General features: G+C 37.2%; 1 protein-coding gene across 1 annotated transcript in view; it reads left to right on the top strand.

Moving 5' to 3' along the window:
* The window catches only part of TMEM26 (transmembrane protein 26), a 45,001-nt gene that overhangs the window by 5,214 nt on the left and 13,841 nt on the right, over positions 1–25,946 (top strand). Inside the window, exons 2-4 of the mRNA XM_029201294.1 lie at positions 13,572–13,650; positions 17,734–17,847; positions 19,855–20,075. Coding sequence (XP_029057127.1) covers positions 13,572–13,650; positions 17,734–17,847; positions 19,855–20,075 — 414 coding nt within the window. The remainder of the gene's footprint in view (positions 1–13,571; positions 13,651–17,733; positions 17,848–19,854; positions 20,076–25,946) is intronic.

Raw genomic sequence — 25,946 nt, 5'->3', positions numbered from 1 at the left:
CAGCTCACTTATATGGTCACCTTTCTGCATTGTCTCTTTCCCTTCTCTTTTTTTTTTTAAAATAAATTTATTTATTTATTTTTGGCGGTGTTGCTACCAGCAGGCTTTCTCTAGTTGCGGGGAGCGGGGGCTACTCTTTGTTGCCGTGTGCGGGCTTCTCACTGCGGTGGGTTCCCTTGTTGCAGAGCACGGACTCTAGGCGCGCAGCCTTCAGTAGTTGTGGCTCGCGGGCTTAGTTGCTCCGCGGCATGTGGGATCTTCCCAGAACAGGGCTCGAACCTGTGTCCCCTGCATTGGCAGGCGGATTCTTAACCACTTCGCCACCAGGGAAGTCCCCTCCCTTCTCTTTTATTAGGTTGAATCAGACAACTACTTGTTGACCTGCCTACTAAGTAAGCATGACACATGCTAGGCGCTGTGAAGAAACAGAAAACAGACACATTTGAGATTTTAAAATAAAACGTAGCATTTCAATGAAGTGTTCAAATGTGTGGGAATAAGAATAATTGTGAATATTTAGCATTTTGTGATGTTCGGGCTCTTTCAAGTGTTTTACAGAACTTCCCACTTGATCCCGACAGCAACTGTAGTTATTTTCTGTTTCTGTTTTCTCCCATTTTTAGGTGAGGAAGCTGAGGCACAGAGCTGTTAAACCATTTTAAGATCATTGAGTTGGTGATGGGGAAAACAGGGATGTTAAGACTCTAACAATTTAGAGGAGAAAAGGATGTGGGGAGGAGTGATGGGGCAGGGTGGGGACATGGCCAGGGGATGGTGAGTAGGGAGGGAGAGGGGGCTTTACAGCATTTGAGCCGCAGCAGGAGAAGCAGATATGAGAGAGAAGAGTGCCAAGGCTGGGTAAGTAAAGGACATCCTGAGGGAGGTGAGTGTGGGGAAACGATAACAGATTTCTCTGGAGGAAACACAGAGCCTTATCATTCTTCATTCAGCAAAAATACCTGGAACATCTCAAGTGTGTTAGATGTTTTTTTTTTAGTGCCAAGAATACGGAGGTGAATAAAGCAGGTAAAATCCTGCCCTGAAAGAACTCGTATCTTAGTCAAGGGACTCAGAAAATAAAGTAAATAATAAACAAGTGTGCTGACTGGGAACTGGATAAAGGCAGTCAAAAGGTACAAACTTCCAGTTATAAGATAAATAAGTACGAGGGATGTAATGTACAACATGATTAATATAATTAACACTGCTGTATGTTACATACGGACGTTACTGAAAGTAAATCCTAAGACTTCTCATCACAAGGAAAAACTATTTCTTCCCATTTCTTTTATGTGTATCCGTATGAGATGGATGTTCACTAAACTTACTGTGACAATCATTTCATGATGTACGTTAAGTCAAATCATTAATGCTGTACAACCTTAAACTCACACAGTGCTGTATGTCAATTGCGCCTCAGTGAAACTGGAAGAAAAAAACCAGGTGTGCTGATAAGTAACAATAAGCAGGTAAACAAATGAGGGATCAGAACTATGAAGGCCTAAGTGGGATGGGTTATAGAGGGATGGAGGCCCGGGGGAAGGTTCCACTGGGTGGAAAGAGAGATGTCTAGCTGGGGAGGCGACGTGTGAGCTGAGTCCGTTAGAGAGAGAAGGAGCCAGGCAAGGGAAGAGCCAGGGAGACGATGAAAGAAGTGAGAGGAAGAAGAGCTATGCGTGCTTTGGGACACTTCTGACATCCTCCCAGAAGACAGAGAAATACTAACTTTCTCTTCTAGTCTTCATTGTCTCTTCTCCCCATGTCCCCTGCCTCCAAGTGAGAAATTCCTTCTAAATTTTATATTTGATCGTATCTCATTTTAAAAAATTGAAGTATAGTTGATTTATAATGTTTTAGGCATACAGCAAAGTGATCCAGTTATATACACATACAAACATACATACACACACATATATGTGTATATATATAGTCTTCTTCAGATTCTTTTCCATTATAGGTTATTACAAGATACTGAATAGAGTTCCCTGTGCTATACAGTAGGTCCTTGTTGTTTATCTATTTTATACACAGTAATGTGTATCTGTTACCATATCTCATTTGAAACATCATGTGTTTGAAAATGTCTGGCTGGCCCCCAACTAAAAACAGGAAAGATAAATTAAACATCAAAAGAGATTCCATCCTAAATTGATTGCAAATTCAAACCAATTGTGTAAAAAACTCAGTGAAATCTGATTTGATTAATCAACTGTATTTAGACGGTTCAGCAGCGGAAATGAAAAACCTAGACTTGACAGGTATCATATGAGGTCTGATCCTGAACAAGTTTTGAGCAGTGTAGAAGAGCTCTGTAGGATTATAATGCTGTAGTATTTGATAATATGTATCTTCCTCTACCAAAACTGCTTACAAAAACGCCACAGAGGACGTTGGGAAATAAAAGCACTCTTCTCCTGATCTTGTTGGGTATCAGAGAGGACGAAATGAAGGCATTTAGAAGGAGACCCTATGATTTCCATATGGCCAGGGTGGGCACCGGAAATTCTCCCAGGAGATAAACTGTTTCTCTTCTTGTTCACATTTGCTGTCCAGATTTCCTGGTATCTCTCCTTAACTTTTTAGTTATTCCAATAATACTTTCCACTGTGCGTTGGACTTACCAGCACTGCCTGCAGTGTACATCCAGAGCTTTATAATATTCATTATCTTCCCATGTGTTTGTGTGTATGCGTTTTCTATCCTGAGCCTTGAGCTCAAGGCAAAAGGGTGACTTACATTTATTTGCATCCTTTTTGTAGGCATACACTGAATGTTACCAGCAAATGACTTTGTTTTTAGTGATCCGAGTCATGGTTTAGGAGGAAGAGTCTTAACCTATCTTGAGTTAGAACTATGCTTTGCTCCCAAGAAGAAGTCATATTTTCTTCCTTTATTTCACAATGAACTTGGGATCAAATCAATAATTATGGCTGCATTTAGAATGGGACCCCCAGGAAGTTGAACCACTGAATGATGCCCGTGTTTTTCTCCACCAGTATGTTCAAGTGAGACATTTAAAACTGAAAATTAAGGCTATAATATTTTGTAACTTCGTGTACTTGACTGGGAGAAAAACAAAGTACAAATTAGTGTGGGCAGCTCCCATGAGTCAGTGTATATGTGTATACCCCTACTTCTAAATTTCAAGCATTTCTCCTTCTCATAGCAGTGACATTATTATGCATACAGCATCAGGACGAATCTGAATAGCTTCACTTTTACAACAATGGAAAATTCACCTTTACATGGAGGTTTATTTTCCCCATGTGCATTTCCCTCCCTACTCCGGAAGTTCCTCTAAAGTACCAATATCAGGCGTGTTAGACCCGGAGTGCATAAATCATTTTGTGAAAGAAAACCCGTGGTTTTAAAAAAATAAAATAGTATTTTTTAATATGCAGGTATGAAAAAATGAACTTTCTTTGAAAGTCACGTTAAGGATTGTTAACAATCCACAATTTTAATATAAAATGCCAAGGTGGGGCTGATTTTGTTTAATTTTCCTGAATATAAACTTACCACCCATAGTTGTTCAGGGAGAGGGGTTATATTTTATCTTTGGGTTGTCTGACCTCCAAGAAGTAGCTGGTATATGACTGACTTAATGTTGTATGCTTATTAGAATAAAAATTAGTAATTCTTAGAAAAAAAAGAAGTCCTGAGGGAAGACATATGGGAACATATGTATATGTATAACTGATTCACTTTGTTATAAAGCAGAAACTAACACACCATTGTAAAGCAATTATACCCCAATAAAGATGTTTAAAAATAAAAAAAAATAAAAAAAAAAAAGAAGTCCTCTCTACGACGGATGCCTCTGGCAGCCTTGGTTGGGTCCTACAAGAGTCCTTTGCTTTCTTATTTCCCTGATTGAGCCCCCCGTCCCACACACCTATTTTAGTATTAGGAATGGCCTCTTAATGTATTGGCTGCGCCATTTTCTGACAGTCTGTTGATAATGGAGATGAGGATGATGATGAAAGTGATGGTGATAATGCAGGTGGTGACAGTTACTGAGTACTGAGTACTGACGATGCTCCTAGCCTGCTTTACATCCATTATCTCATGTGATCCTCACCACCACCCAATGAATTCGTTCTCATCTTTATTACTCTTTTATGATGAGGATGCTGCCGCGTAGCAAGGCTAGGTCACTTATCTAAGGTCACGACTAGTAATAATAAATCACAAAAACAATGCCTAGCATATGGTGAGCCCTCACTTTTATTGAGCCAGGCTTTTGCACTGAATGGATTACCTCCTTCACTCCTCACAACAGCCCTCGTGCTACTATTCTAGCTCCTACTTGCAAACGGGGAAGCCAAACTCAGAGAAGTATTCCCACGCTCGGATTAAACTCCATCAGCCTGTTTGTTGCGCTCTGCGTTCAGTAACCAAACTGGGTTTTGCCTGTGGACAGTATAACTACGTATATTTTGGGGGTCAAGGATTCCCTGCAGTAGAGAAAGGGTCAAAGTATTTACTCTGTTTCAAAATTGGGTAGGTAAATCTCAGGTGACTTGCTAATGAGTACTAGGATGGTTTTGCTTAGAATGTAGAAAATTTCAGACTCCACATGGCCACGACTCAGAGACACTTGCACAAGCAGACGTCCCTGTAAAATCAAAGCAGATGCAAAAGAAGACAGAAGAGGGGAAAAATTCTAGAGCGTCTTCATTTTTGGTCCTGAAGTGAAGAACCAATCTCTTCCACAGAACAGAAATAAATACCATTGTCTTTTATAGAGTGAAATAAATTGAAGTGTTATATAAATAACATCCATAATGCATTTAATCCTGAGAGACCATTAAAATTCATTAGTCATTAGTGCTTAAGTTCGCTTGTTCATTAAACAATCATTTATTATAGTAGGTGCTATGATGGTGTTCTTGAAGGAATATAAAACACGCGCAGTTATATGAGGACAAGACAAAACAATACTCTGAGAACCAAATAATTTTCCACAAATTAAGTCCAAGAGTGCAGAAAGGCTTCAGAATAAAGATACGGTCTGTATGGTAGACTTGTTGGACATGGAAAATTTCTCAGGTATGTGCTTTATGTCCTAGCCTTTGAAGTGGCTGGTGGTTTTACAAGAGTGGAGAGAAGAGAGAAGGGCTTTTCGGGTTGAGGGAATATCATGAGGGTAATACACAGGGTTTCAGTTGGAACCAGTTCATTTACGAAGATGTCACGATTTCCTTTGCCTCAGAAATTCTATGAGCAAAACAGTAATGTAAATCCTAAAAATCGATGCATATTTTGTCCCTAGAGCTCGTTTAGTCATCCTGAAGCATTTTGTTGAGGTTTGAACGTGAGCAACTTCAATTTTAATGGAGTTTGTTCTTGCTTTAGATATCATCTTGGAAATTCTTAAGTGAAGTGAAGTATGTAATACTAATTTTGCTAGTGGTTGATATTATACTTTGAGAATGTTACCTTATTGGAAAAACAATCAGCGACAATGAACAAAGAAAGTTATAATTAAAGGCCTAGTGTTCAGCTTCAGAAGTATTCTCCTTTTTACAAAACCTAGATGTGGGCATTCTTCAAGGGCTTTGGAAATCTAAAGAACGATTCCACTGTAATAGGTATTCCTAACCCATTTGAAGTTCCTCCCTGTCTCTTCTGTTCTCGTTATTAGTCTGCTCCCCCATAAGATCCTGGACAAAACAAACCCATCATCTGATCTTGGTACCTATTGAAACATACACACTCCATATTCAATTTTCCATTGCTGGGGAGTTCTCACCAGCCTACGGCCATTTGGTTGCGGCCTCCCCTCCCCCTGCTCCTCCCTTATGGGCGGGCACCAGCAAAGGGCTCTAGGAGGGAGTTGACAGATTAGTGATTTCCCAGGCATTTGGGGGTCGTGTGTTCTAGAGGAGCACAGGGTGCATTTTGAGGGGTGGCAGAGAGGTAGGTGCTATCTGGAGGCTGTCGTGTTGGACACCCTTACCCCCTGTGCTAACAGAAAGCCCTCCTGAGCAGCCCAGATGGAAACCGTGGCTGTTAAGGCCCACTTCAAGAAACCAGTCTACAAGTAAGGAGGCCAGACAGTCCTTAAGTTGTTAGACACGGTTTAGGGGCTCATGAAAGGATATCTTGACCTAGTTTCTTGATTTCCATGAAAATAAGCCTATTAATATAAAGTGCTCCAGAAATTTTGAAGACCCTCGAGGCTGTTTAACGTGAGATTTTGAAACCTGGGTCTAGTACATCCTGACAACTCCACACTGCCTTTGTAGAGTAGGAAATACTGAGCAGTGAAATATAAATAAAATCGCAGTTCGCATCAAAGTAATTTTGGAACATTATTTTTGCTCCATTTAAATATTATCTGTCTTCAGATGTATGCATATAATTACAAGATTAGAATCCTCATTGTTTGCAGAGAGAAAAGCTACACAGGGTAGTGGGTGATATTATGGTTAATTTTTCTTCTACTTGCCTACTTCCATTGTTGTATGTTTCTAAAGTGAATAAATGTTACTTTTTCAATAAGAAAACAATAATAAATATCATTTTGGGGAAGAGGAAAATGGAATCCTAATTCTACGCTAATGGTGAGTTGAAGTAGATATCCATTGCAGGACTAAATTGCTAAATGTCATGACATAATCATTTTGTGAAAAACACTGTCATGTTGAAATGACAACTTTGTATGGCAAATGATACTTTATATTTGGATGAACTGAACTGAAAATAAAGCAACGAGTATAGCTCTTTAAGAGCTCAGAGCAGTGTCTAGCATGTAGGAAGACCTACAAACATTAGTGAACAAATAAGTACGTAAACAAATAGAGAAAAACATCTTTTAATGTAAGGTGCTCCTGCTGTGTATTTAGAGAGAGTTGGTGTGTTGGCTAAGGGCTGTGAAATAAAAAACAAACAAACAAATAAAAAAAAATTTCTGTGGAGAAAAATTATCTTCAGGAAGGCTGGAATTTAGAAAAACTAGCTGAGAAAAGGGAAAGCAATTTGGCATTAAAGTATTAATGCTGGGCATCTTCTATATTGTGATAGGGTAGTGATAGCTGGAACTGTAATAAGTCTGAGTTTCCAAGGATAGGTAGCTCATCAGTAATCAAGTATTATCAATTTTGTAAAAATATCCCACCTGGACATGTCTTATTCATTTAATCATATATTTATCAGTTTTTGTCAGTCTCTCAATAGTGTAACATAATTTTATAAACAAGCAACCAGAAACCTGATTTATTTCTGAGATGGCTAGACCCCTCTCTGGTATTAGTGCTTGTGGTTGGTATCTACTTACTTTTGATACAATTAAGACATGAAAACTGGAGTAAAATGATTTGTAGCCCCTAAGAAAGGGCATGTAATTTGGTTAATTACCCAGAAAAAGGTGGGATCAGGCTTAGTTTTTAATTTTTAGAATTCACATTCTCCTTGGTTCCAAAAATGAATCACTGACAATGAACTATCAAGAATATGACAAACCTTCAAAATAATAAGTAACAGCTAAATGTCATCTTGAAATATTAAAATCCTTCGTAGTGGCAAAAAAATACCAAATTTATACAAGAACAGAATAATTAGTTTCCTTCAGAAGAACTTCTGATAAGAATCAATTTATGATGATATTTCAAAAAGAGATTTCTAGTCAAACCAGCAACAGAGTGTCAAGAAAGTTGGAATTATAAATCAACTAGGACCTTATGAAATCACTGACTATTTGGGGGAGCCCATCATGTGCCAAACACTGTGGAAGGAGCTGAGGGCATAACGTTGAGCAGACAAGACACAATCCTGTGCTTGTATCAGGTTGGCCAAAAAGTTCGTTCATTTAGTGACTACGTTGTTCAATAAAGGTCTTCATGAAAATGAAAAGCGGCCTTTATTTTTACTTAAAACCAAACGAACTTTTTGGCCACTCCAATATTACTCAGAATTGCTGGGAGACAATTAGTGACCACAGGTACACATACACATGTATACATATACGTATATATAGTCATAAAATTTGAAACTGTATGGGGTGAAAGTGAAGAGTGTTATATATAGAACAAGCGTAACAAGGAGATCTAATTTAGGCTGGAAGGACAAGGAAAGCTTTTCTGTGGAGTCCTATAGAGCTGACGTGAATTTTGAGGAGGAGATAATCAGGTGAAAAGTGAGGGAGAGAGGTATTTCAAGGGGGAGAAATACATGTGTGAAGGCCTGAGTTAGGAACTCACTCAGCTTTTTTCCAGAACTGAAAGAAAACACCATTATAGGAGCACAGTGAGAAAGAATGCAAGCAACAGAGACCAAGAGGTAGGCAGGGTGCTGATGGTACAGCATTTTATAAGTCATGATGAGCAAAAAGCCCACGCCAACCATGACTGTGTGACAGTAACTGCCTTAACCGTGAACGTGAAGTTAGACATAATGATGTCCACAGCACTGCAAACAACTTCCCTTGATTCAGGGAGTCTCAAATAGCTTTGGCTTTGAGAAACATAGTTTAAAAATGGGATTGATTTTAAGTTATTTGAAGAAACAATCTTCTAACCAGGTATTCTGTGGGTCCGCTTTAAGTGTAGGTGCTGAATATGTGGCCATGAGTGTATCTGCAGAGCTGAGCCTGGGTAAGGCAGCAACTCACATGTATTGAGCATATACAGTATCAAGCTCATAACACTGTCTTATTTAATCCTCACAACCACCCTATGAGGTGGATATTATTATACCCATTTCCATAGACAAGGACATTGAGTCTCAGGAAAGGTAGCGACTTTCCAAAGATGAATGAATAGAAGAGGCAAGATTCAAGTTTGGGTCTCTCAAGTTCATGAAAATGCTACCACAGTGTCACAGTTCCTCAAGGGACACAATAAGAGGAGCATACTTGTTACCAGACCCGCTGAAATGGGAAGAAAATGTCCTCGTAGATGCCAGCAGCCTCCATTCACTTCATTTGCTCAATCCTCCCTTTATTTATAAATTCAGGCATTCAAGCATTTCAGTATTTGCTTAATAGACATTAATTAAAGACTTAAAAAGACAACTGAGACCACTGAGGAGGGGAAAAAATGAAGGAGAGGGAAGAGGGAAGGGACATAAAGATATATATGACTCAGGATCTGTCTTCATGGAACTTAGGAAAGCGAAGTCATATATACACACGACAAGAAAACAGTGGAGAATGTGTTGGGTCACAAGAGAAATACAAGTTAAGATTAACTGCTGCCATTAAGTCCTATATTGCAAAATACAGGAAGGACGTCGATGGGTAGAGACGTAAGAGGAGGGCTTTCCAAAACAGGCAGTCATAATTTGAAGGGACGTTTGCTCCAAAAACCATGTCAGAGCCTCTCTTCTCAGATGGACCAAGCTGAAGGGGCAATAGAGCCCTTTGCTCTTAACAGGGACCCATGGTCCAATAAAACATATGCGACATATGGTTGAAATGTCTTCTTCATGTCCCAAATAAAACCTATCATACATGTTTTAATACTTCTCTAGATTATAGAGACTTATTTTCTCCATAATTAAAAAAAAAAGAAATTTCAGTTGTACAACTACCACAGCCTGCTACTGGGGGGGGGGGGGGGGGGGGGGGGAGGGGGAAGGAGAGGGAGCAAGTAGGGAAGGAAGCTCCTGATTCTCATTTGCTATTGACCACTTCGCAGACTAGGCATTTCGTTGGTAATTCTACCTGGAAGCCTTTGGAAATTCCAGCAAATCCTCTTAGGTGTAGGGTTAAGAGGGTGGGAAATAGGGGGAGAAAGACTATGGACTCATACACTCTTGAGCTGAATATGATTAATTCTCGGGGGGTTAAATGTGACTCCCTCTTCCCACCCCCTTTTCACTTACATCAAATAGGTCTGATGAAGAGGGGCTGAAGTGAGGGAAACTTTCTAAAACATTTTGTTTTGTTTCATTTTAAATACACAGCAGGTTGAAACTACTGAGTTGCTCAGCTTGATAGAATGTGGTAAAGGAAGAGGAAGGGGAAGGGGAGATAAGATTACATAATGGAGGCTTTGAATATCAGAGAGAGAATTTAGATTTTCTGTAGTAAGCAGCACAGAAAATCCTGGATTTGGAAGTTTTTTGTTTTCTAATATAACTAGATTCCTAATTAGAGGAAATATGTTGAACCAGGATAGTATTTTTTTCCAGTTATAGAAATAAATCTTATGCATAGAAGATGTTAAGGGTTATTGTTCTTTTTTATCCTTAACCTCTTTCAAGAGCTATGTTATGTTCAGTCTAGAGTCTCCCTAGATTATTATTATAACAGTATTGTTAGGGGAGTTAATCCCAAAATTAATTCCAAGAGAGTCAACAAAACTGCAGTCCAGCCAACATTTGATGTATCCAAACAGACATTTACATATTCCCTCCGACTGTCCCTCCAACCAGAATTCATTTCCTTTCCCAATTTCACAAAGGAAATATTCTCTCCTGATGTTTCCCTTGATATGGAAGGTCAAAGAATTAAGTGTTCCTTTTCTTTTTGAAAGCATGTTCAACATGGGGGCTTTTGATATCTTGCTGCAGCCCAGCCATCGTCTAAATCAGATTTTAATAATATCATGACGCATACCCCTTTGTTTCAAAATTATTTTTTGCAGGAATTCAAAGGTAGGGTAGTGTCCATTTAAATACTGATTTTTTTTTAACATCTTTATTGGAGTATAATTGCTTTACAATGGTGTGTTAGTTTCTGCTTTATAACAAAAGTAAATCAGCTATACATATTAAATACTGATTTTTTTTAAAAGACTCTCTTTCTTTTGCCCTTTCTCCCTTCTTCTCCTCAGAAGTTGAAAGGAGATATTAATGAAAGGGTTAACAGCCTTTAAAAAGTCCATTCTAAAAATTTTCCTGCATTTAGGTTTGCTCACTTCTTCCCCCACTGGATTATAACAGTATGAATTTAGTGGCATTTCATCTCAAACAATTCTATTTTTGAGCAATTAACATTTCTATTTTTCAGGTCACTTTAAACCATCACATATGTGTACTAAAAGTATTTTAATAAAATTATATTGACTTACAAGTTTGACTTTAAGATGATTCATAAAGCAAGATTCCAATCTAAATTAAATGAAATTGGAAGAAATAAATTTGGAAGAAATAAATTTGGAAAGTATGTAATTTTCATCTTCTTTCAAATTTTTAAGGACATGTTTTCATTGCACAATGTCCCATAATTATATTAGTGGTAGCTACTTGTTATTGAATGCCCAACTCTGCCAGGCGCTGCTTTATAGAAAGTACAGTTGATCCCTGAACAGTATGGGTTGGAACTGTGCAAGTCCACTTATATACATATTATTTTCAAGAAATACATACTATAGTACTACATGTCCCATGTTGTTTGAATCTGCGGATGTGGAACTGTGGATACAGAGGACCGACTACAGAGTTATATGTGGATTTTCAACTGTGCAGAAGGTCAGCGATCCTAACCTCCACGTTGTTTAAGGTCAACTGTATAATAAAAATTCCTGTGAGATAAATGTGACAGCTACGGACTGAACTGTGTTCTCCCCAAATTCATATGTTGAAGCCCTAACCCCCAATGTAACTGTATTTAGAGACAGAGCTTTTAGGAGGTCAGTAAGGTTAAATGAGGTTCATAAGGGTAGGGTCCTAAAATAATAAGATTAGTGGCCTCATAAGAAGAGAAGAGAGGGCCTTCCCTGGTGGCGCAGTGATTAAGGATCCACCTGCCAATACAGGGGACACAGGTTCGAGCCCTGGTCCGGGAAGATCCCACATGCCACAATACAGGGGACATGGGTTCGAGCCCTGGTCCGGGAAGATCCCACATACCACGGAGGAACTAAGCTGGTGCACCACAACTACTGAGCCTGGGCTCTAGAGCCCACGAGCCACAACTACTGAGCCCGCATGCCACAACTACTGAAGCCCACACTCCTACAGCCCATGCTCTGCAACAAGAGAAGCCACTGCCATGAGAAGCCTGCGCACCGGAACGAAGAGTGGCCCCCGCTCATAGCAACTAGAGAAAGCCCGCATGCAGCAACGAAGGCCCAATGCAGCCAAAAGATAAATTAAAAAAAGGGGCTTCCCTGGCGGCGCAGTGGTTGGGAGTCCGCCTGCCAATGCGGGGGACACGGGTTCGTGCCCTGGTCCGGAAAGACCCCACATGCCGCGGAGCGGCTGGGCCTGTGAGCCATGGCCGCTGAACCTGTGCGTCCGGAGCCTGTGCTCCGCAACGGGAGAGGCCACAGCAGTGAGAGGCCCACGTGACGCAAAAAAAAAAAAAAAAAAAGAGAGAGAGAGAGAAATCTCTTTCTGTCCTTGTGATGTGTATGCACTTAGGAAAGGACATGTGAGGATCTTAAACTTCTGACCTCCAGAACTGTGAGAAAATAAATTTCTGTTGTTGAAGGCATGCAGTCTGTGGTATTTTGTTATGGCAGCCTAAGCTAATATAGGACTGTTCCCATTTTGTGGATTAGGAAGCAAACAGAGGTCAGTGGCAACACTAACATTTGAACCTGATGTGTCTGACTACAAACAAAAGCACTCTCTTTGAATTGCCCTCTGAATTTTGAGTCTGAAAATAATTAATATAGATAGCTCTTTAAAAAAATACCAAACCCTTCACCTGTTGTTTGTTGGTATAGGCATACCTTGGAGATACTGCAGGTTCAGTTCCAGACCACTGCAATAAAGCAAGTCACATGAATTTTTTGGTTTCCCGGTGCATTTAAAAGTTATGTTTACACTATACTGTAGTCTTTTAAGTGTGCATTGTTTTAAAAATCAATGCACATACCCTTAATTTAAAAATGCTCCATTGTTAAAAAATGCGAACTATCATCTGAGCCTTCAGTGAGTCTTGGAAGTAACATCAATGATCACACATCAGCATAACAAATATAATAATAATGAAAAAGTTTGAAATATATGACACAGAGACACAAAATGAGCAAATACTGTTGGAGAAATTGCGCTGATAGACAGACTTCCTTCACGCAGAGTAGCCAGCAACCTTCACTTTGTAAAAAATACAATATCTGTGAAGTGCAATAAAGCAAAGCGTAATAAAATGAGATGTGCCTGTATTTTTATTTGTACCAGGTTTAGCAGAAACACACAAAGCCAGCTGATTTCCTTCAGTACATATCACCTGACTTTTGTCTTTTTGTACGTTACTGTCTGAGCTCTCAGAATTTCAGGTTAATGTTGAAAAATGTAGCCAATCTTTCTGAAAGCACAATGTTCAAAAATCCAAGATTTACTCTTGCTGTATTTGCTTTTTGTAAAATGTATTAAATACAAAATATGCAGTTTTGTGCGTGAAACTAATTGGCAGTATCCCATTAAACTACATTAAAATTAACATCTATTAATTGGATTAGAAATTCAGTGAGGATGACAGCTGCCAGTGCCTTTTACAGTTACTTTGTTTCTCTATAATCCATATGGCAGGAATCACATAATGCTTCTTCCCCCTTAGAAATAAACACTTGAGATAAAACGATCTGACTCAGTGTGGTCAGGGTATGTGCACTTGTTTTCTTTTTAAAAAATTTTGTAAAAGCTGAGCTATCTTTTTTTTTGCTCTTTCACAGGTTTTCACCAGCCATATTTTTATATCTGATTAGCATTGTTCCATCATTATGGCTTCTTGAAATGCACCATGAGACCCAGGTATGTCCTTTTGGAAAGTAGCAATAAACTACATTCATATTATAATCCAATTTCTGTCAGAAATGCACTTTTCTAAGGAACTGGAGTTATCAAGACTTGAATAAGTAAGAGGCCTCAGCAAAAAGGAAGTGAATCCATGATCTGTAAAACCCCATGAAAATGTTGCATTCATTTAAGATTTAAGACTACATCATTCATTAACAATTTGGGTTAGAGATCTTGTTCTTAAGACTTCCCCTCCAATATGCTACAGTTTACATGGGGACATACAATTCTGGTTTTAACCCTTGCCGCTTCAACGAGTTATTGTGCTAAGAACGGGCAGGGCTCAGTCATCTAGCATCCTATAAAATGACATTTTTAGGGACAACAGAAACAAAAAAGAAACCCCATCATCTGTACTCAGCTATACAAATACAATCAAACTTGGAGGGGCTATTTGAAGTAGTCTGTCTTAAAATACAGGCTTTACAGGTTACGGGAGATTCACTTTTGAGGGTCCTATGAACTGTCTCAGTAAAATAGGAATTTCACCCTAGGGACCCGAAATAAGGGTAAAGGAGAGGAGCCAGGGGACCTACCGTCAGGAAGGGTGGGCTCTCTGTTTTAAGACCACACTGACCTAGAAAACAAACAGTGGGTTCCAATAAGAGTCCCTAATCTATATTAGGGAGATACAGAGGGAGGTACTGATTTTTAAGTGAGTTGCTTCTTGCCTGGGCAACCCTAGGTAGCAGGCTCTAGGCTGGATTCGGTCATTGATTGTTGTAAATGCTCCTGTACAACACTGGGGGTGCCAGTTGGCGAAGTCCATCAGACTGCAGCCTGGACGTCACATCTTCAGGGTCCAGGTTACAGGTTCATATGTTTTACAGTAGTTATAATATTATTTTAGGACATTTACTGGTAAAATCTGTGAGACCGTTTCACAGATTTCTTTGCTACAGTTGGCCATTTTATAGCAAAGTTAAGCCTCTGATATAAGTTTCAGATATTCAAACCTCATCTGGAAAGTGCTTGCTCCAAATTTTAGGCACACAGAGGGGAATTTAGTTCTGTAGACTATTTCTGAATTCCACAAGCATGTACCAATGATGTAGGCATGAAGAAAACATTTGTCTGCCTAAATCTCCTGTTTAAAAAACACTGAAGTCAAAGACTCTCTATACGTTTGTAGCAAAAGTATTTTTGTCACAGTAGATTGGTTGGTTCAAGTTATTATAGCTTTTAAAAACTGTACCATAAGGATTAGGGGACTGTTTCAATTTCCTTACTACTTACTGCTTTCAAGGATATGAAAATAAGCTCTGGTGATTTGAATCATTTTTTTCCTTCACATCTAATTCTATGACGTGGCTATCATCCACAATAACAATTCATTTCCCCAAATGCTTTTGTAATATAAATGCATTGCACAGTTAATTGATATACAGGTCCAATCCTATTACAACAAATAGCATGCAACCAAAAGCTCTCTTTTTAAGAAAAAAAAGATTTTTGAGCCCTGGGCAGTACCTCTCTAATTTTCATACTACAAAAGAAATTGGACCTTTAGCAGTAATGGATTTGACTCATTTTGACACTGAGAATTAAAACGAATGCCCAGTGATTGAATTGGGCAGGCTGGGCAGAGACAGAAGTAGAAAAAAGTGAGAGAGAGACAAAAAAGTATTGGAATTGCGTTTAAAGAAATAAGAAATGGCAGAATAAAGGGAGGTAGAGAAATTCTTAGTCCATTCATGTAGGAAATTTTGGTTATGATAATAATCACTTTTTTCATATAGTCCCTTCATTTCGAAGTATTTTCAGATACATTTTCTCATTTATACACCCAGCAACTTCTTAAGTTAGACATGGTATATGGATTTCTATTTTATAGAAGAGGACCCTGAGACTAAGAAGGGTTAAGTAATTTTCCCAAGGCCACACAGCTAATCAACCACAGTTCTGGGGCTTAGAACTTGAGTCTTGAGCCCTAGTGCATTAAACCACACTGCCTTTCTCAATTATGTGTTCTATGTGTTACAGGAATTTGCATCAAAATCATCTGGATTTTTCATGATGGGAAAGGATAATTTAATTTCCTTTCACACTTTCCCTTTACTCTATACCCTAAATGCTCTAACCTATGACTTGGCATTTGAAAAACATGCTGACCTATTTCATGAAAACATTTCTCCTAGATGATCAATTCTGTACCTTCATTTCTGAATCTGGCTGGGTCTACCTGAATGGAAACAAAATGCTTATGACAACAGTTATGACCTTAACTCTTAGTCAAGTCTATTTATGAAGTGGCACAATTCAAGCAATGGAAATTTTCTGGTCTTGATGGTGTCACAGTCTGGTTGACCCAACGGAGTACTTTTGAAGCTGTTAAAAGTTATAAGACAGAGCCCACGAAAAAGTGACTTGTTGGCACCCAGATCACGCACATAACTCACTTATACAATGCTGAATGTAAACAATATTACCACGAAAACAACATAAGTCAGGTTAGGTCTTAGGAGTCAAACCCACTGCTCTTTGCAGTCCTAAGGCAGCTGCCACTTAAAGGAAAGTCGTATCAATTTATAACAAATAGAGCTCTAAGAATAAAGAGGGACTCAGGTCTTTATACCATAACACGAACTACAAAACTACTTGCTATCAAGTGATCTTATGCTGCAGTATAGATGATGATTTTTTAAAAATAACAAGATGTCTATGGATTTTTAGTGATAAGAATGTAAAAAAACATATCAGGGTCACCATTTTAAATATACAATCTGCTTTTCATGCCTGTAAGAGAAGTGGTCAAATTTGTTTCCTATTGAACATTAGGTTATTAGATAGAGTCACAAAACTCCTCTGCAATGAGGATTTGTTGCTCAAAGATTTAATTTGTTATCTTTATTATCTTTTCTCGGAGCCTTAGCTGTACAAAAAAAAAGGGTACCAACAACTGCACTTTTGTTCTTAGAGTTATGGCACATGGCCATTTTTCTTAATTATTCTTGTCATTTCACCTGTAACACTAGTTGTTTTGATGGAAGGGAGGAAAAAAATAGCTTCTTGACAGACTTTCTTTTCTACTTTTCCAAGTAGCTCATAGAATGATCGATGAAGTATCCAGAATAATTAAGAAAAATACACTTCTCACAATGTTAGCATTTAAAAAATAATAATTTCTCTCTAAATCCAAATGTGTGATCATGTGTGTGTGTGTTTGTGCATGTGTATGTGTTTCAAAAGTACGTTTGCTCTGCAGATGTTTTAAAAAAAAATCAACCATATATATATATATATATATATATATATATATATATATATATTTTTTTTTACCCACTTGTGAAATAATCATTGGCTACAGTTACATTTTCAAGTGCCACCCCTTTCCTCTCTTATGTACTTTTTTCTTCTCTTTCTGTACCTCAGATTCCCAGCATCTGGCTGGATAAAAATCATCCACAGTTGACTTGTAGAAATTTGCATGCAAAATGAAAGAACAAGAAGGGGAAAAAGTGCCATTTATTTTAGGTCTATTGTTAAATTTTTTATAAACCTAAACTGACTTCTAAAGTGACACAAGATGTATATGTTGGTGGGTGAATATGTTAATTTATTATTATTTTGGGGGGGTTGTTACAGTGCTTAACAGGCATGATTTAAAGTAACTGAATTATCTATATTAGCAAAATGGTATTTTAGATAAAGAGGCCTCTGGACAAGAAACAAAATCTTAGAATGAATGCTTTGACCAGGATCATACGTGCTTTCACTGGTTGTTGGTTTGTTTTATAATTGATCCAGGGTTCAAGGAAGGGAACACAGTGATCGATCCATAAATTCTACAGCTCTCCACAATGAACTCAGAGCATCTCATAGACTTGTGGAAAAATAAGACATGTATAGTTGACTCTTTTCTCATATTAGCTGAAAAGTGGTTTTCTATCTCAAGCCTATATTCTGATTTTCAGAAATGTTTATGCATACTATGAAATGTCACATATTTGCTCATAACCTCTTAGACACATTGAAGCCATCTTAAACTCTACCTACTGTGATATTTTTTGACATACTGCTTTTTAAAACACTTCTTAGTATTGCAGTAGCCAATCTGAAGGAATGTCAAAGAACACCAGCACCAAAGAAGACTTCAATCAAACTCTGTTGTCAACTGAACAAACCAACAGAGCGGATGATCTCATTGAGACGGTGAGAGCTTTCTCACTATATTAAAGGATCTAGCAGATCGCCTTTTCACTTGGTGAGGATAACGTACTCTATACCTTTCAGCTCATTCTTTCCTAGGGAAATTTGCCAATTGTTTGGCTCAGGAATTCGCAAGATAATTGTATTTAAAAATATTATTAAACATATTTAACTTGCATAATAGGCATATATATCTTATATACATTAATAAATATATTTAACCTGCAGTATTAAGGAACCTTTAACCCTTAGATCAGACAGTCTATGTACAAAGAGAGATACATACACTTGTGAAGGAATGATACAATGGAAAGACTGGGATCTGCCCTATATATTTTTTAGGTGTTTATGTTAATAAATCAGGGAAGATTTCCAGCCAAAATAGAATCGCTTGTTTGTCTTCTCATGCTTGATATTTGGCAAACTAACCATGACCTATTAGAAAATGATATACTGGAGAGGCTCAAGGCCAAGGCCCCTACCACTGAACCATGTTTTCAACAATAAGACAGGCTACAGATTCTGTGAGGTTTAACAGAGCTACTTCAAGCTTCAATCACAGCTTACCCAGATCACTTAGAACAAATCAATCTCACTGTCTCTCAGTTTATCATCTGACAATTGAAAATATTAACCCTGCTAGTATGCTTCCTCCAAGAATTAAATAAAATGTATGAGAAGTCTCAAAGAAGTGTGCGAATGAAAGATTATTGATCTTCACTCATGGCTTCAATCAGGTTAGCATCCTGCCTTGTCTTTTATCCTCCCTTAACCTTTACACTTGACATCAGCACGTGATCAAGAGGGGTAAATAAATTTTGCACAGATATAGTTAAGTCACTTGTATACATCAGTTGGAATCACTATCCAATCCACTTAAGATCTACACCCTTGTAGTCTTTAGAGATCATAACTGATAGGGCCAATAATATACTTTAAAAGTTATTTGGAAGTTAAGTGGGCAAGAGATGGCATCCAGAATACGTGAATGGGATGTAAATTTTTCTCAGAGTCCAAGAATAGGGGCAGAATAAAATTTGGCTACTAGCTTATGAATTTTTGAATAATATGTTAAATGTTCAGAGTAAAAATAACCTTATAGTTATTCTCTTTCTTTACTTTTAGGTAATGAATAAACACTATTATATATTTTCTCCTTTGATATAGTGGGGTGTTTTTTTTTGTTTTTTTTTGTTTTTTAAGAAGATGTTGGGGGTAGGAGTTTATTAATTTATTTTATTTATTTTTGCTGTGTTGGGTCTTCGTTTCTGTGCGAGGGCTTTCTCTAGTTGTGGCAAGCGGAGGCCACTCGTCATCGCAGTGCGCGGGCCTCTCACTGTCACGGCCTCTCTTGTTGCAGAGCACAGGCTCCAGACACGCAGGCTCAGCAGTTGTGGCTCACGGGCCTAGTTGCTCCGCGGCATGTGGGATCCTCCCAGACCAGGGCTCGAACCCGTGTCCCCTGCATTAGCAGGCAGATTCTCAACCACTGCACCACCAGGGAAGCCCTGATATAGTGTTTTATAGCAATAAAAATCAAAAGAGAAGATTTGTACCATGCTAAAAATATTACCAGATTAGTAAATTCCAATTTGAAATCTATAAAAGAAAAATACAGGAATTTTTAAATTTTAATATGGAATTTTTAAAATGTTGCTATGTGTTATACTGGTTACAGAGACTGATGAAATGATAAATGATAAATTATCTATAAAACATTGCAAAATTGGTTTTTAAAATATCATATAGTACAATGCCCCTAGTAAGTGAAAGGTTTAAATTACTTTCAGTTATAAGACTGCCCCATTTTAAGGACCACATTAGCTTTTTTTTTTTTTTAGCATGTTCAGTTGAAAAGAGTTGTGCTTTCTTTATTAAGTGAAGAATCATTTTCTGAAAATGACCTTCCACAAAAGCTAACTATTGACTGACAGCCATGGTGAAGAAGGCCTCTCTCTCTAAGGTGGTAGCTCATAATCCTTCTGTCTGTATGACATTTCTCTTAAACAGGCCAAAGTTTTTGTAAATAATTTATCTACAGTATGCGAGAAAGTTTGGACTTTGGGACTCCATCAGACATTCCTGCTAATGCTAATAATTGGAAGATGGCTTCTACCCATTGGAGGCGGGATTACTCGGGATCAACTCTCTCAACTTCTCCTTATGTTTGTGGGGACAGCTGCTGACATACTGGAATTCACAAGTGAGACCCTGGAAGAAGAAAATGTGAGGTAAGAAGGCCCTGCAATGAAAAGACCTTCTTTTCAAGGTCAGGCCCACACACCTGTCTTTTTGTTCTATTATTTATATTCTGCATGAATAAGGATTTTCAGGAGATCATATATCCAGTGCTAGAATCATAGAATTTGTTGCTGTTCAGGTACATGTTAGGTACCAGCCCCCTAACACACACACACATATATACATATGTATGTATATATATACATATGTATTACCATATATATATAAAAACTTTATACATGAATATGTCAAGGATGTTCCTGCTAGAGAAAAGGGGCAAATAATATTACCCATGGGTAAGAACAGAGAAGCTCTGACTGTTTGCATGACCACAGATTAGGTGAAGCCGTGGTTATCCGAAAACTTCTGAGGGTGGAATGACCATCCCTAGCTTCTCTTTCACGTGCTCAAGTGTCCAGGAATGTAGCCAGTCATAAGAGTCTCTTCTAGAGCAGAGCAAAGCTACCATTCCAGGGAAGAACCTAGAGGTGACATGGAGAAATCACTCCTCTAGCCAGCTGGGGAATTTATACTCCCTGACGTGAATGCAGAATGGGGCAGATTAGGTTTTATTTTACTAGATTTTATTTTTAGTCAGTTTTGTTCGAAGTGCCCAAAGGCTATCTGGTGTAGATGCCTATAAATTAAAACTTATTGAGTTGGTACTTTTATTTTTGCCACAAGCAAATAAACTCAGAATCCCTGATCACAGCTGCTTATGGAACTACTTTCTTACCTTTAGGGATTTAAGTCTCAGTGCCTAAATGTACTTTCAGCTTTGGTTGTTTTGCACTATGCTATAAAAATAAATTGCAGTGAGGCTGGCTTTTAATTCTACATTTTATGCTGTGTTTCTCAAACAACGAAACATAAAGCTGAGCAAAATACACTAACTTACCGAGTAAACTTAATACCCCAGTTGTAGTACAAAGTGTATCTGTAACCATAGCTTACCTTCACATGATCATTTCCTGTTCCATTTCTACTGAGTTTTCTTACACCGTAAGTAGACGTCGAATTTTTTTTTTTTTCCTAGGTTAAGGACAGATTTATTCATTGCTTTTTTTTTTTTTTTAACATCTTTATTGGGGTATAATTGCTTTACAATGGTGTGTTAGTTTCTGCTTTATAACAAAGTGAATTAGACGTCGAATTTTAAAAAGAATCCAATCTAAGTTGACCCATTGTCCTCAGAATGTTGACTTTAGCTTTGTAGCTTTAATACCAAATATTTGGTCAGTGCTTCACATTGTATAACACATTTTCAGATACATTAGAATACTTACAGTACAATGAGGTTACAAGAAAATCATGAAGAAATCATGACCGAGCACATAAAAACAATAAATAACTACAGGCACAGTGATATGGACATGACAATGTAAGGATGATTAATTCTACCTAAATAGAAGTAGACACATAAATGCCAAATATCTAGTGAGATGCATGGGAAATAGGGTAGGAGAGGGGGTTCAGGAGGAATATGTTTTGAGGGGCTGGTTATAAAAATGTGAGAAACGCCAAACTCAGCTACCTTAATGGCCTGTTTATGAGGCCCATCCACAAGTGACACCAAGAGGCATTTTATAGATCAGTGTTTCCCAACAGATGTTGCATATTAAATAAGTTAATGATTAAAATGTCAATCACCCGGGGGGGAAATACCTTGAAAATTACGAGGGATCATTCATGCACCAACTCTTGACTGATCGTCTAGTGTGGGCCAGGTAGTGTGCTAGTGCTAGTGGAGACCGGGGAGCAAATGGTGAGCAAGGGATGAAATCAAGGACACACAATCCTATCCCAACCCAGGTAATTTCAGTTCAGCAATTTCTTCACCCACCAATACATTAATCTGAGTGTTTTATAAATTGTTTTTTCTCATTTTAAACTTATACCATGTCCTGAGAATAGAACTGAATAAACTCTGCCCAGGTTATTGTTTTTAAGTTTCTTTTCAGGTTTCATGATCTCAGATGAAATCATTTTATTTTTAATATAACTGCATTGTGTCAGTGACCTTCTGTGGTCTCCACTAGACTCCTGCATGTCTCCATCATGACCCAAAGACTCCAAAATCAAGGCCCAGAGAGAACTGAGAGTTTTTAATTCCCTCCTAAGGCCCACCTCCCAAGTTCTGATTTCATCTCAGGCCCCATCTATACTGCAAGAATTAATACTGCAAATTTCCATCTCTTCAAAGGAAATATTAAATGCTTCTCACTGTAGTGTAGCTTTCCTCTTTGGCCTCAAAAAGACAATCATGAAGCATAAATTTAATATACATGTAAAAGATGTTTACATGTAATATAGCAAAGGGGGTTACTTCATTATAACCGACTTAGCATCACTTATTATTAAAACATTTTCTTTTCCTTTTTATTTTATTCCATAATTTGAGCTGATAGGTTTAGGAGAAAACCGGCAATAATGTCTACATCACAGTGATGTCTACATCTTTCTCCTGCATCCTGCTTAATACCTCAAATCCAGTTTTGTTTTAACCTAAATCAACTTCCTTCCGCATGCCCACATGAAGTTCATCTTCCTAATTCTTATGAATTTACAAGGACTTGTGAGATATGGCAAACTTTTTGTAACAGCTTCACTTTACACACCATATAATTCATCTATTGTAATTATACGGTTCAATGATATTTAATAAATGTATAGATTTGTGTAGCTATCACCAGAATCCAGATTCCTTGTGTCTGTTTGCGGTCAATTCTCACTGCCAGTCTCTGTAGGAATTCCTTTCCTAGAAATTTGATGCAAATGGGATTGTAAAGTTTGTGGTCTTTGTGTCTGGTCTTTTCACGTAGCATAATGTGTTTTTGGTTCATTTCCACTGTTGCATGTGTGGGTAGTTAGCTCCTTTTTAATTGCTGAATAGTATCCCATGTATATACCACATTTTATTTATCCATTCAGTAGTCAATATACATGTGTATTTCAATTTTCTTGCTATTGAGAATGATATTGCTATGAACACTCAGTTATAAGCCTTTGTATGGATCTGTTTTCAGTTCTCTTGTATAGATACCTAGAAGTAGAATGACTGGGTTTTATGTTAAGAAAACTGACAAACTGTTTTCCAAAGTGGCTATACCTTTTTATATTCCAATCAGCAATGTGTGAGAGTTCCATTTTCTCAACATCCTCAGCAACACATTTTTTTTTCAGTCTTTTTGATTATAACCATTCTAGTGGGCTCATAGTAGCATCATATTGTGGTTTTAATTTGCATTTTCCTAATGACTAATGACGTGTAGCATCTTTCCATGTGCTGATTAGCTATTCATATATCTTCTTTGGTGAAGTATCTGTTCAAATTTTTGCCCATTTTTCATTGGATTAATTTTTATTGAGTTGTAAGAGTTCTTTATATATTCTGGATACAAGTCTGGTATTAGATACATAATGTAAATATTTTCTCCCAGTATATCATTTTTTAATGTTGTCATTTGAATAACAATTTTTCTGAATTTTGATAAAATCCCATGTATCATTTTTTCTTCTCTGTAGTGCTTTGGGAATCATAGATTCTAAGAAATATTCTCCCCATCAAAAATTAGAAATATTTTCCTGTGTAATGTTTTCACTTAATTTTTGTGTATCATGCGGTAAGGGTCTAAGTTCATGTTTTGTCTTGTTTCATTTTGTGTTTTGGCATTATCCCAGCAGTATTTTTTGTCCCAGCGAGGACCAACTGTCTCAGCACCATTTGTTGAAAAGACTATCCTTTCCCTATTAAATTGCCTTGGTATCTTTGTCAAAAATCAATTGACCACATATGTAAGGAGTTTTTCTGGACTTTCTATTGTGTTTCATTGCTCTGTGTGTCTATCTTATGCCAGTACTACGTTATTGAGATTACTGGAATTTTATGGTAAGTTTTGAAACTGGATACTGTAAGCCCTCTAACATTATTCTTTTTTCAAAAATTGTTGTGATTTTTCTAGCTCCTTTGCATTTCCATGTAAGTTTTATAATTAGCTTGTCAAATTCTACAAAAAAAATCCTGCTGGAGTTTTGATAAGGATTGTATTAAATCTAAGCATCAATTTGTGAAGAAGTGGCATCTTAATAATATTAAGTCTTTCAATTCATGAACATAAACTATCTCATCTTTTATTCAGATGTTCCTTAATTTCTCTCAGCAAAGTTTTGTAATTTTCAATGTATAGGTCTTACACCACTTTTCCTAAATTTATTCCTAAATATTTTTCTTTTTGATAGAATCATTTTCTTAATTTCTTAGTATCATTTTCATGTTTTTTATTACCACTATGTAGAAATACAATTGACTTTTGTGTGACAATCTTGTACCCAGAAACCATGCTAAACTTGCTTACTAGTTTTGTAGACTCCTTAGGGATTTCTACATATGGGATAATGTCATTTGAAAGCAAAGATATTTTTGACTCTTTCTAATCTGTACGCCTTTTATTTCTTTTTCTTGTCTTATTGCACCAGCTAGAATTTCTTGTACAATGTTCAACAGAAGTATAAGAGTGGACCTTTCAATCTCAAAGGATAAGCATTCTGTCTTTCACTATTAAGGATGATGTTAGCTATAGGTTTTGCACATATATTTTTAATAGATGCCCTTGATCAGTTGGAGGAAATCCCCATCTAGGTTACTGAGAGTTCTTTCTTTTCTCTCTCTCTCTTTTTCTATGGACACTGAATGTTGTTAAATGTTTTTCTGTTTTTCTTATGATCATTGTGTGGTGGCTATCTTTTATTCTATTAATATGGTGTATTACACTGACTAATTTTCAGATGTTAAATCAACCTTGACTTCCTGGGATAAATATCACTTGGTTATGGTGTATAATCGTTTCTATATGTTGCTGAATTTGGTTTGCTAACGTTTTGTTCATAATTTTTACATCTATACTCATAGAGCATACTGATTTTTAGTAATATTTTCAAATGATATTTTTCCTGGCTTTGGTATCAGGGTAATATCCTTCAATGAATACCTCAGGAAGCATTCCTTCTTTATTTTCTGAAAGACTTTGTATAAGACTGATGTTATTTCTTCTTTAAATATTTTATAGAATTCACTTAGGAAGCTATCTAAGCCTAGGTTTTTCTTTATGGGAAGATATTTTATTACTAATTCAATATCATTATTTCTCATAAGTCTATTCAGTTATTCTATTTCCTCTTGGGTCGGTTTTGATTATATTTTTCTTTCAAGGAATTCTTACATTTTATCTAATTTTATTTTTTATATAAAGTTGTCCATAATATTATTCCTTTATACTTGTGTCAATTTCTATAGGGTCACTTATTATGCCCCTCCCCAACTTTTCATTCTGAGTTTGGTCATTTGTGTCTCCTCTATTTTTTCTTAGACTTCTCAACTTAGTCAGTCTTTTAAAATAACTAATTTTCGGTTTCATTGATTTTCTCTATTATTCTGTTTTATATTTCATTGGTTTGTGTTCTGATGTTTAATTTTTCCTTCCTTCTGCTTGCTTTGGATTTAATTTGCACTTCTTTTTTCTAGTTTCCTAAGATGGAAGCTAATTGATTTGAAACCTTTCTTCTTTTCTAATATGGTATTCAAAGTTATGTTTCCTTCTAAGCACTGCTTTATCTGCATCTCATAAGCTTTGATATGTTATCTTTTTAATACAGTTCAAATTACTTTCCAGTTTCTCCTGTGAGTTCTCCTTTGACCTATGACTTGTTTAGAAGTAAGCTGTTTAATTTCCATATGGGGATTGCCCAAATTTCTCCCTGTTGTTTTCTATTTTAATTCTGTTGTAGTCTGAGAATATACAAAATTATTTTAACCCTTTTAAAATACTGAGACTTATGGCCTAGCATATGGCCTATCCTGGAGA

This window comes from Monodon monoceros, unplaced genomic scaffold, assembly GCF_005190385.1.
Source record: "Monodon monoceros isolate NGI ecotype Baffin Bay Population unplaced genomic scaffold, NGI_Narwhal_1 Super_Scaffold_4, whole genome shotgun sequence".
Classification (NCBI taxonomy): domain Eukaryota; kingdom Metazoa; phylum Chordata; class Mammalia; order Artiodactyla; family Monodontidae; genus Monodon; species Monodon monoceros.
This window is presented reverse-complemented; position numbering and strand designations above follow the sequence as displayed.